This window comes from Pongo pygmaeus, chromosome 19 (genome assembly GCF_028885625.2).
Source record: "Pongo pygmaeus isolate AG05252 chromosome 19, NHGRI_mPonPyg2-v2.0_pri, whole genome shotgun sequence".
In the NCBI taxonomy this organism is placed as follows: Eukaryota; Metazoa; Chordata; class Mammalia; order Primates; family Hominidae; genus Pongo; species Pongo pygmaeus.
In genome coordinates, this window is record NC_072392.2 from 100,416,029 (window position 1) to 100,428,811 (window position 12,783).

General features: G+C 57.5%; 1 protein-coding gene across 11 annotated transcripts in view; it reads right to left on the reverse strand.

Annotated features, from left to right (window-relative positions):
- The window catches only part of CCDC57 (coiled-coil domain containing 57), a 115,068-nt gene that overhangs the window by 45,882 nt on the left and 56,403 nt on the right, over nucleotides 1-12,783 (reverse strand). For 8 of the 11 annotated variants that reach the window (XR_010124689.1, XR_010124690.1, XM_063656356.1 and 5 more), the window contains 2 exons: nucleotides 11,680-11,880; nucleotides 5,558-5,771 (listed from right to left, as the gene is read on the reverse strand). Coding sequence is in view for 7 of the 11 variants with exons in the window: in XM_063656356.1 (XP_063512426.1) it covers nucleotides 5,558-5,771; nucleotides 11,680-11,880 (415 nt within the window). In the remaining 4 variants the exon portion in view is untranslated. Of the gene's footprint in view, nucleotides 1-5,557; nucleotides 5,783-11,679; nucleotides 11,881-12,783 lie in introns of all 11 variants that reach the window. The other 3 variants (XR_010124692.1, XR_010124691.1, XM_063656355.1) reach the window with 2 other exon arrangements.

Genomic DNA, 12,783 nt, shown 5'->3' on the forward strand with positions numbered 1-12,783 from the left:
CACAAATTTAAAACAGGAAATCCTTTTACCTATTTAGATTGGCCCTCCAAATCAATTTTATTTCTTTTCTTTTTTCTTCTTCTTTTTTTTTTTTTTTTTTTGAGACAGAGTCTCGCTCTGTTGCCCAGGCTGGAGTGCAGTGGTGCGATCTCGGCTCACTGCAAGCTCCACCTCCCGGGTTCGAGATTCTCCTGCCTCAGTCGCCCGAGTAGCTGGGATTACAGGCACGTGCCCCAACACTTGGCTAATTTTTTTTTTTTTTGTATTTTTAGTAGAGACGGGGTTTCATCATGTTGGCCAGGCTGGTCTCAAACTCTTGACCTCAGGTGATCAGGCGGTGGCTCACACCTGTAATCCCAGCACTTTGGGAGGCTGAGGTGGGCAGATCACTTGAGGTCAGGAGTATGAGACCAGCCTGGCCAACATGGTGAAACCCCGTTTCTACTAAAAATACAAAAATTAGCTGGGTGTGGTGGCGGGCACCTGTAATCCCAGCTACTTGGGAGGCTGAGGTGGGCAGATCACCTGAGGTCATGAGTATGAGACCAGCCTGGCCAACATGGTGAAACCCCGTTTCTACTAAAAATACAAAAATTAGCTGGGTGTGGTGGCGGGCACCTGTAATCCCAGCTACTTGGGAGGCTGAGGTGGGCAGATCACCTGAGGTCATGAGTATGAGACCAGCCTGGCCAACATGGTGAAACCCCGTTTCTACTAAAAATACAAAAATTAGCTGGGCATGGTGGCAGGCACCTGTAATCGCAGCTACTTGGGAGGCTGAGGCAGGATAATTGCTGGAACCCGGGAGGTGGGGGTTGCAGTGAGCCAAGATCGCACCACTGCACTCCAGCCTGGGCAACAGAGCGAGATTCTGCCTCAAAAAAAAAAGTTAGATATCATAAAGAAGTTTGCTAGAAACAACATTTTAAGGAATCCCAGCTTTCTACAGGGTCAAGGAAATGCCATGTGCAGCTGATTTCTGGAAGGCGCAGAGGGAGGGTGAGCTCCGGGCACTGCCCACTCTGTGGGCAGAGGGGCCTGCAGGGAGGGTTCCACAGCACCTGCCTCCTGCTTCTCCCTGCAGGCCCCTGAGTGGGGCTGTTCTCGCTCCCTGTCCTGGTCTCGGCCTGAACCCTGTAGCAGGCAGGTGAAGCTCCTTATCTCAGAGGGGGCCCACCATGTCACCTGCTGGAGTTGGCTCCACAGTCTGAATGGGTGTTGGCAGGAACCAGTGTCACCAGAGCACAAGAGACACCCCGGCACCTCCCCCCACAGCCATCTATATGGGCACCGGCAGCACGAGACAGGCTCTATGCCTGAAAGCAGCCGAGAGCCAGTGAAGTGGCGGTCAGCTTGCTCCCTGCGGGATGCGGCCCCTTCCCAGAGGCGGACAGGTGAGGACATGCACTGAGGCAGCTGCAGGTGACCCCTGGGCCACTGGTGCTGGGGCAGAGTAACTGTTGTGAAGTGGACTAGAGAAGCATCTAGAAATAGCCGCAGGCAGAGCAGGTCCTGCTCAACCCCCTGGCTGGACGGCTGTCCCATGTTGAATAATGATGATATGTTTGTCACAGCTGGCCATTCTGTACTACTTAATGATTGCAGCCACATCATTTATGAACCGGATAAGTGATCTTAGGAAAAAAATGCAGATAGACCAGTCAGTCTTGCCTAAACCTTTGCAATCAGGACTCATCTTTTTTATTTTTTTAAATGTTTTTAGAGACTGGATCTCCTGTGCTGCCCAGGCTGGAGAGCAGTGGTTATTCACAGGCAGGATCATACCCACTGCAGCCCCGACCTCCTGCGCTCAAGCAATCCTCCCACCTCAGTCTCCCAAGTAGCTGGAACTTCAGACGCACGACACCATGCCCAGCTAAGAACTCAATGTTTAGGTGGGGAGGACGGCCTTCCCAAAAAGAAACAAATGGAGTATATTTGGTATAATCAAAGCCAAGCCAAAAGTCCTCATTCTTCTCTTCTCACTCTACTTCCTTCTCTAAATTGCCAATACATTGACAAACTTCCATTGAGTCCTCCCTATGGATGTGTGCATGCATGCACACACACGGTCTAATATACAAATGTGTGTGCGCACAGTCTCACATACAAACGTGTGTGCACACACAGTCTCACATACAAATGCACACGCACAGTCTTGCACACAAACGCTTGTGCAGTCTCGCACACAAACGAGTGTGCGCACACACAGTCTCACATACAAATGCACATGCACACACACAGTCTCACCTCGGGAAGTGCTGGGATTACAGGTGTGAGCCACCACACCCAGCCGAGGAGACATCTCTTTAGCCAGATTTGGGCCTGGTGACATAGGAACTGAAGAAGGCAGAAAGTATCTGGCACTCAGCAGGGGCTCCTCTACTGGATGGGTGGATGGATATATGGATGGTAGGTGGATGAGTGACTGGATGATTGGATGGATGGGTGGATGGGTGAGTGAAAGGATGGATAGGTGGGTGGGATAAGTGGTTGGATAAATGGATGGATAGGTGGGTGCATGGGTAGGTGGATGGACGGATGGATGAATGGATGGGTGGATGCATGGATAGATGAATGGATGGATGAATGTGTGGGTGGATGGGTGGATGGATAGATGGATGGGTGGGTTGGTGGATGAGTGAGAGTGGATAATTGGATACATGGGTGGATAGACGAATAGATGGATGGGTGGATGGGTGGGTGAATGGATGGATAGATAAGTGGGATAAGTGGTTGGATGGATAGATGGATACGTGGATGGATGGATAGACAGGTGAGTGTGTGGGTAGATGGATGGATGGATGGGTGAGTGGACAGATGGATGGATACATTAATAGATGGATGGGTGGGTGGGTGTATGAATGGATGGATGGATGGGTGGGTGGATGGATAGATAGATGGGTGGGCGGGTGAATGGATGAATGGGTGGGTGGATGGGTAGATGGATGGATGGTTGGGTGGGTGGGTGTATGGATGGGTGGATGGATACACGGATGGGTGGGTGGGTGAATGGATGAATGGGTGGGTGGATAGATGGATGGAAAGATAGGTGGGTGGATGGATGGTAGATGGACGGATGGGTGGGTGGGTGGATGGATGGGTGGGTGGGTAGATGGGTGGATGGATGGATGGGTGGGTGGGATAAGTGGTTGGATGGTTAGATGGATGGATGGATGGATGGATGAATAGATAGGTGGGTGGATGGATGGGTGGGTGGATGGTAGATGGATGGATGGATGGATGGGTGGGTGGGTAGATGGGTAGATGGATGGATGGATGGGTGGGTGGATGGATGGTAGATGGATGGATGGATGGATGGATGGGTGGATGGATGGATGGATGGGTGGATGGATGGATGGGTGGGTGGGTAGATGGATGGATGGGTAGATGGATGGGTGGGTGGGATAAGTGGTTGCATGGATGGATGGATGGATGGATGAATAGATAGGTGGGTGGATGGATGGGTGGGTGGATGGCAGATGAATGGATGAGTGGGTGGATGAATGGATGGGTGGGTAGGTAAATGGGTAGATGGATGGAAGGATGGATGGATGGGTGGGTGGGTGAATGGATGGGTAGATGGATGGGTGGTTTGATGGATGGATGGATAGGTAGGTGGGTGGATGCATGGAGGAACAGATGGATGACTCACTGAAACAGTCATAAAGCCAGTGTCCCTTGCCTTTCTTAGGAAGTCAGTGCCGGTGTCTGTGTCCAAGATGCCCAGCCTCCACCTCAGTCAGGAGACACTGCTGCCTTTATCTGGAGAAGTCTGCGGCCATCTTTGCTGCTCACCACAGAGCTGCACAGAAATGCCTGCTGCTTTGCTAACCTGCGGCGTTGTTCTCACAAATGCTGCCAGCGAAGTGGGTCCCCAGAGCACCTGCAGCTGAGATGAGGTCCTGCTCTGTGCAGTGGCCTCCGACCAGACCCCGCTCACAAGAGGGGCTTCTGTGCTCCCTCGGGCCTTCCTGAGAAGGCTGCGGCCAGAGCCCTCCCGCTGACCCCAGGTGCACACCCAGAACCAGGCGCACACCCAGAACCTGACCTGCACCCAGAACCAGGCGCACACCCAGAACTTGGCGCACACCCAGAACCTGGCGCACACCCAGAACCAGGAGCACACCCAGAACCTGACCCAGAACCAGGAGCACACCCAGAACCTGGCCCGCACCCAGAACCAGGCGCACACCCAGAACCTGGCCCGCACCCAGAACCTGACCCGCACCCAGAACCAGGTGCACACCCAGAACCTGGCGCACACCCAGAACCACACGCACACCCAGAACCTGGCGCACACCCAGAACCAGGAGCACACCCAGAACCTGACCCGCACCCAGAACCAGGCGCACACCCAGAACCTGGCCCGCACCCAGAACCTGACCCGCACCCAGAACCAGGTGCACACCCAGAACCTGGCGCACACCCAGAACCACGGGCACACCCAGAACCACGGGCACACCCAGAAACTGGCGCACACCCAGAACCACGCACACACCCAGAACCAGGCCCGCACCCAGAACCTGGCTCACACCCAGAACCAGGCGCACACCCAGAATCTGACCCGCACCCAGAACCAGGCGCACACCCAGAACCTGACCCACACCCAGAACCTGACCCGCACCCAGAACCAGGCGCACACCCAGAACCTGTCGCACACCCAGAACCAGGCGCACACCCAGAATCTGACCCGCACCCAGAACCAGGCGCACACCCAGAACCTGACCCGCACCCAGAACCTGGTGCACACCCAGAACCTGAACTGCACCCAGAACCAGGCGCACACCCAGAACCTGGCACACACCCAGAACCAGGTGCACACCCAGAACCTGACCCGCACCCAGAACCTGGCGCACACCCAGAACCTGACCTGCACCCAGAACCTGGAACGCACCCAGAACCTGGCACACACCCAGAACCTGACCCGCACCCAGAACCTGACCCACACCCAGAACCTGGTGCACACCCAGAACCTGACCTGCACCCAGAACCAGGTGCACACCCAGAACCAGGCACACACCCAGAACCTGGTGCACACCCAGAACCAGGTGCACACCCAGAACCTGACCCATACCCAGAACCAGGCGCACACCCAGAACCTGGCGCACACCCAGAACCAGGCGCACACCCAGAACCTGGTGCACACCCAGAACCTGACGCACACCCAGAACCAGGTGCACACCCAGAACCTGACCCGTACCCACAACCAGGCGCACACCCAGAACCAGGTGCACACCCAGAACCTGACCTGCACCCAGAACCTGGTGCACACCCAGAACCTGACCCACACCCAGAACCAGGCGCACACCCAGAACCTGGCGCACACCCAGAACCTGGTGCACACCCAGAATCTGACCCACACCCAGAACCTGGTGCACACCCAGAACCAGGCGCACACCCAGAACCTGACCCGCACCCACAACCTGGTGCACACCCAGAACCAGGCGCAGACCCAGAATCTGACCCGCACCCACAACCAGGCGCACACCCAGAACCAGGCACACACCCAGAACCTGACCCGCAAACAGGCCATGGCCTCCACTTCCGGACTCACTTTCGGGTCGGCCTAGCTCTGCACGGAGCCTGTTCCCCATCTCGATGAGCTGCTCTTTCTCCAGGCGGAGGCTGATGATTTTTCTGGCTGCCTCCTTTAGCTTCCTCTGGAGTCGGTGCATAGATAAGGTCTGGGGGGCATGTGCCACTGACCGGAGGTGCAGGAAAAGCTCCCCCTGGTCCTCGGCCTCCACAGGCCCTCTCTTGGCGAGGCCCTGTAACAAAACTCACAGACACACACCCCTGTGAGGCTGCCCTCATGGGAGGATGCCAGGGGTGCCCGCCCAAGGAGCCTCTTCACGTGCTCTCCCAGGGTGGGCACTGCTGGCCGCCACTGGGTGACGTCCTTCCAAAAGAAAGACAAAAAGGGTCGCTGCTCCCAATGCTTCAGTGGGTTCCTTCTCTTCCACAAATAGAATAAAGGCCCCCAGATCTCCCAGGCCAGGGCGGCCCCCAGATCTCCCAGGCCAGGGTGGCCCCCAGGCCCTCACAGCCCTCTGCCTCCTCCCTGCCATCCCTGCCTTCTGGTCATCTATGCCTTTGTGTCTTTCAAGTGAACACAAGGAGAATCTGAGGACACCCAACCAGCACAGCAGCTCCCCAGGGAGAGCAGAGAGAAGGCCGCAGCCTCCAGCAGTGCCCAGGACCCAGGAGGGCAGCCCAGGGAGAGCAGAGAGAAGGCCGCAGCCTCCAGCAGTGCCCAGGACCCAGGAGGGTGGCCCAGGGAGAGGAGAGAAGGCTGTGGCCTCTAGCAGTGCCCAGGACCCAGGAGGACAGCTCCTGCCAGCATGGCTTGGCCCTCCTCCACTCCTTGGGGTCCCTCCTTTCTCTACCTTTCTGGCTGGACACCCCACAACCACCCTGCAGGCCGGCTGTGGCTTCCCTCCTGAAGAAGGTGCAAGGGGGAGCACAAAGGCAGTGGAGAGGGAGGAGGCCGACACAGGGGCAGGAGCTGGCTGGGCTCCCCCTCAGCACTCCAAGCCTGGGTCAACCCTAGACCTGAGCCCCTGGGAAGCACTGTGTTGTCCTCACTCAGCCCAGCCTGGACTTGCAGCCCACATCATGCCAGTGCTACAGAGTGCAATCCCAACACAAAGGGATGCCTGGACCAAAAATGGGGGCACAGGAAAAACCAGTGGTGTCCAGGCCCTGGCGAGACGGGAGCCGACGACCTACTTCTCCCATGCCGCTCCTGGCCCCTGTAAGGAGCCAGGCTGCACCTGGCCCTGGCCACATGAGCTCCGAGTCCCTGGAATAGGCCAGCACACCCTGTCCCCGCCAGCTTCCTGGTGTGCCTTTCCAGGGCTGGCAGGTGCTGCTGCCTTCCAGGTGCTGCTGTTCTTCGGATGGCCTGGGGCGCGGCCACTGTATGCAGTGCCTCCGGGCATGTGCCGCAGGTTCATGTGGGATGCTTGGGGGCCGCGGGGGATGACACAGCGAAGGGGAGAGATGTCTGCTTTCCTCTTGGACAGAGAAAGTTCTATGGTGCCGCAGGCCCCAGCTGAGGCCAGGTGCAGGGCAGCCCCCACGAAGGCTCGCCACAGGCCTGAGCCCGAGTCCAGACTCGCTTCCTCCAGTGAGCGGGCCTCGTGCCTGCTCTGTGAGCACCCTTGGCAAGTGTGGCGCAGAGGCTCACTCACAGCCCTGGGAGAATAGACAGGAATGGGCTCTTGGGCGTGGGAAAGGCCAAGGCAGATCTGGAGGAAGGGAGGCCTGTGCTGGTAAAACAGACTGCAGATGGCCTGGGGCTGGGGGAGAGCGGCCAAGCAGGTGAGACTCCCAAGTCTGGTTCTAAAACCCTGGGTCCTCTGCAGGACACACTGGGTTATTTTGTTATTTTAACTGAGGAAAGAACAATCCCGAAAACAGATTTTGCAAACTTCGAAACACTTAAGAGATTTAAGAGAAAATTCCCTCTTCAAAAGCAGTCCCCTCTCCCCGCAAAGTTGCCCCAGGCCCTGCGGCTGGTGCCAGGCTTGAGGGGCACTGAGAGGCCTTCTTGCTGTTGACCCCACATGCACAGGAAGGAGGGCATGGATCGCAGGGCCCATGTCCTAGTCACGTGATTCTGCACACCGTGACCTGGGGGGCAGGGACTGAACGATTCTACTTCTCTTGGATTCAGTTTCTGGTAAAACGTTATTTGGTAAAAGTTTATTTTGATGATTCTCTAAAATCTTTCCACAAAATAAGATTTCTACAGCCTGAGACATATTCAAGACTGTCTTCACCACTGTGTGCTCCAAGGGCTGCCCACCCCCAGCAGGGCAGCAGCAGCTGTCCACCCATCTGCCCCCATGCCTGGGACTGCCCCGGCACCCCCCTGGTGAGGGGGAGATGTCTCCAAGTATCTGGACAATTCGAAGGAAATTCGAAGGAAACTTTGGTCTGCTGAAATGTCTTCACATCCTGAGGACATGTGTGAGTGAGTGACACAGAGAAGTCCTTCTCAGAGGCTGGGGCCTGGGCCTGGTACAGTGGGTTCCATCAGGCTGGGCCGGCACTCACTGCCCCACACAGCCACTCCAACGCCTCTTGGCAGAGCCAGCGCCAATGCCATGGCCAACACTGCCCCCCAGTGGAACCAGGGGCGTAACACATCCCCCAACTCAGCCCTGGTGGCCAGTGACTGGGGGAAGTTTTGTGTTTTAAGGACTAGAGGCAGCTGATGTGGGTGGTGCCGTCAGAGAAGTCCAAAGCCAGGCTGTGCGGCTCAGCCCAGTGGGACCTGCCTGGGAGCAGAATGCTCCACTGTCGTCCACAGGCTCTCCCTCTGCCATGGGAGAGGTGGAACACGTGCTTCCGCACACATCTGGTCCCAGCTTTGCAGACCTGGCTCCTTGGCTAGGGCCGGGGAAGGGGACCAGCTTTCATCAGGGGTGCTGTGGGACAGTCCCTGGACCCCTGTGCACTTCCTCACCCACCCTGCACGGGCTTCCTGCACTACAGGAGGTAGGCTGGAGACGCAGTGCCGTGTCACACCTCAGTACTTGGATGAGTGTACACAATACGTGACCTGGTCCGTGGCCCATGTGCAAATGTCACCAACCGTCCAGATAACACCCTGACGCTGTCTCTCCTGTGCAGAGTCCAGGGTCCCACGTGGCGTTTCTACAGATAATGCCCTGACACCGTCTCTTCTGTGCAGGGTCCAGGGTCCCATGTGGTGTTTCTACGGATGATGCCCTGACGCTGTCTCTCCTGTGCAGAGTCCAGGGTCCTATGTGGCGTTTCTACACTGTCTCTCCTGTGCAGGGTCCAGGGTCTCACCTGGCATTTCTACATGGGGTCTCCCAGGTCTCCTAACTAGAGTGGCTCCCCAGCTTCCATGTTTGGGCACCCGCCGAGCATCTAGACCCGCTAATCTGCAGACGTCCCTCTGTTTGGGCCTGCCTGAGGTTTCCTCATGCATAAGCTCAGGTTCTGCATTTTTGGCAGGGACCCCGAGAGTGAGTCTGTGCTGTCTCAGTGCAACCCGCCCAGAGGCATGTGCCATGGGCGCATCCCAGCACTGGCGATGGGAGACCTGATCACTCGGGTCAGCTGGGGTCCAACAGGCTGCTCCACTGGAAAGCCAGCATTTCCCTTGGAAATCAAAAGTCACGTGTGGGGAGATGCTGCTTCCCGTCCGTCTGATGGGAATCCCTCTGGTTCAGCACCCATCCGTGACTGCCTAGTGCACCGTTCCTGTCGCGTTCCTTGGCTGGCACTCTCGTGTGGAAGAGTGCCCCGTTCCCGACTGATCTGTCCATTGCTATCAGCCTGGACCCATGATTTCCTGGTTGAGTCAATGGATTGTGGTCTTCAACATCACTGCCTATTGGCCTAGTTCTGGTCAGTGGGGACCCCTTTCAGCTGGTTCCTGTGCCCTCCAAACCTGCCTCCATGCTGGAGCCCTGGCTCCTGTGAGCAGAGCAGGAATGGAACCAGCACCTGGAACTGTGGAACTGACATCTGCTGGCTGAGTCCGGGCTGTGGGCCCTCTCAGGACAGAGCTGGGATCAGATGCACACGCAGCTCTACCCACTTCTCTCTATACCCAACATAACGGACACATTGATCCTCTACCTGAGGGCCCAGCCCCAACATGGCCCCTTCTCCATCTGGGCTCCTTTCCCAGCAGCAAGCAGCAAGGACCTGGGCCTCCCCTTGTCTCTAGGAGCTCAGCCATGCTGCTTGGCAGAGGACAGAGCCGAGGTGGGCCTCACCTGGGTGGAGAGCCTGGCCACAGGATGCTCAGACCCAGGAGGAGCCTGGAGCCCGACTGTCGCCTCCATGCACGTACACACAGAGCCTGGAGTGTCTGCCCTGCCTGCACCTTATCTCCAATAACTGGGATTGGGCCGCAGGTGGCTTCAGCTCCTACTCCGTCTGCTGTGGGATTTAATTCCTCAATTTAAAATTCTGCTTATTTGGGCCAGGCACGGTGGCCCACGCCTGTAATCCCACCACTTTGGGAGGCTGAGGCAGGCAGATCACTTGAAACCAGGAGTTTGAGACCAGCCTGGCCAACATGGTGAAACCCTGTCTCTACTGAAAATACAAAAATTGGCCGGGCGTGGTGCACCTGTAATCCCAGCTACTCGGGGGGCTGAGGTGGGAGAATTGCTTGAACCCGGGATGAGGAGGTTGCAGTGAGCCAAGACAGCGCCAATGCACTCCAGACTGGGCGACAGTGTGAGACTCTGTCTCAAAAAAAAAAAAAGAAAGAAAAAATTCTGCTTATTTATATAAATTCTTGCCCCTTCATTCTAAACAAGTGGGAAGACAGTGAACTACGCAAGGGCCAACAGTGAGAGCTCCTGGGGCCCCTCGCTGCCCAAGGAGGCGCCCACCCGTGTCCGGGAACACACGGTGCTTGGGTGGGTGGGAGACGTGTGGAGGTACAGACATGCTTACCCCCGGCTGTGCTGCCAGCTGGCCCAAGGGCCACAGCGCCCACCGGGCAGGAGCCACCCTGGAGTGGCTGGACTGGGAGCCCAGGAGGGCTAGGGTGCTGGGGACCCCTGAGGACAGCACCTCCTTACCAACAGGTACAGGGGCAGGTGCAGCTCAATATCTTACCGACCAGCTCAGCTCTTCCTGTGTGCACTGGCTGAGCACCTGCTGGGGCCTCAGGCTCCCTCGGCCTTCCCATACCTGCCCTGTTGTCCCCCTGAGGCATCCTTATGGTCTTGTCCATCCCAAGCCAAGGCAGCTCTGGCCTGCTCCTCACTGTCCTGGAGCCTGAGACAGCCACGGCCGCATCTTCCCCAGTCCACTCCATTCCAGCCCGAGTCCCTAGGGATCTGCTCCCCAAGCACGGTGCCCTGGGGATCCACGCTGTCTTCCACTTTGTGCCTTCCAGACATCATCTACTGTCCCCAAAACCTTCTGTGGATTCATAGGTCACTATTGGTAACTATAGGTCACCACAGGTCATAGGTCACTACAGTTACCCCAGTTACCAACAGTCTAGTGTACGAAGTCAGGGAGGCCAGGCAGCCTGTCCTTCACAGCCTTTCCCTCTGGCCTTAGGTAGGAAGAAGGGGGCCCTGCTGGTCAACTCTGCCTAGCTGCAGAATCAGGACCTGGGGTCGTCTCCATAGCTCAGAGCTGCGGCTCAAACCCAGCCATGGAGTTGGGGCCACTCCCTCGGGGCCAAGGGCCTGACCAAAACCAGGATAGGAGAGCCGTGGCCTGGAGCAGCTGTGTGGCTCTGAATGCAGCAGGGAGGGCCCAAAGCTAGGCACGGGGCAGGCAGGGCTGTGCACGCAGATGCCCCCTCAGCAGGCCGTCAAGGCCCTGCATTAAAGCAAACATGAGCCACCTTCAGTGTGTGTGTTTCCAACACAAGATGCTGTCAGCTGAAGGGAGGACTGGGATGGGCCCATCCCGCCCTCCGCCAACAGGGCGTCAAGGTGAAGGACCAGGAGAAGAGGAGGCGTGTGGAGGAAGAAGGCGGAGGAATGGGGAGAAGGGGTGGAGCAGGGCCCACTTCCAGGCACGGCCTTCACTGCAGCCCTCGTCCCACCTGAGCTCCCAGGGCGTACACACAGCAACACTTGCAGAGCACAGGCAAGGATGGTTTATGTGGCAGGAACCTCGACAGGCGGGTGGCAGGAGGAGCTAGCAGGCACCCACCTCTCTCCCAAGGGCCACGGCGTCCGAGGCTGGGGGCTGCTTCCTGCCTGAAGGCTCCGCTCCCCCGTGCTGGGCTATCCTGAGATGCTTCCCCAGCTCAGCCACCTGCTTCTGCAGCTCCAAAACCTCCAGGTGTACCTGGTCCACCTCACGGGGAAGCTCACGCTGGAGAGCGGCCGGCTCCAGGGGTTCCCGCGGCACCTAGGAGCCATTTCAAAGGCAGTGTGAGGAATGAGGCAGTGGCTGGGCTGGAGCAGGCCCCTGGGCACTGACAGGAAGTGCTGCGAGTGCCGGGAAAGAACGGGGAGCCCGGGGTCAGGGCCTCCTCCCCAGCTGGACGCAACTGCCCTCCGCCCTCTGCCCCCAACCACGGCCGCTGCTCCTCCTGCCCCACCCAGCTGGCCCTGGCAGCTCCCTTGTGCCCTGCTCTGGACTCCTAGGCTGGTGGGGAGAATCCGTGCATGGACTGAGGCGGAGCGCCTCGAAACTCCTTCCTGAGCCTCCTCCCAGGGAGAAACAAAGGCCTCCAGAATTGCAAGTAACCAGTAGGAGGTGTTGATTTTTCTCTTCTGCTAATCAAAGGGGGCAGAGATGGGGAGGCCAGAGGGAAACAGGCCAGGAAGTCAGAGGGCTGAGGCTATTGAAAGGCAGGTGGATAGGCTGGGTGCAGTGGCTCACACCTGTAATCCCAGCACCTTGGGAGGCCGAGGCGGGTGGATCACGAGGTCAGGAGATCGAGACCATCCTGGCCAACATGGTGAAACCCCGTCTCTACTAAAAAATACAAAAAATTAGCCGGGCGTGGCGGTGGGTGCCTGTAGTCCCAGCTACTTGCGAGGCTGAGGCAGAAGAATGGCGTGAACCTGGGAGGTGGAGCTTGCAGTGAGCCAAGATCACGCCACTGCCCTCCAGCCTGGGCAACAGAGCGAGACTCTGTCTCAAAAAAAAAAAAAAAAAAAAAGCTTGTATTAATTTTTATTTACTTATTTTATTCAGACAGCATCTTACTGTGTTGCCCAGGCCGGTCTCAAACTCCTGGCTCAAGCAATCCTTCTGCCTCAGCCTCCCAAAGTGTTGGGATTACAGGCGTGAGCCACCGCATCC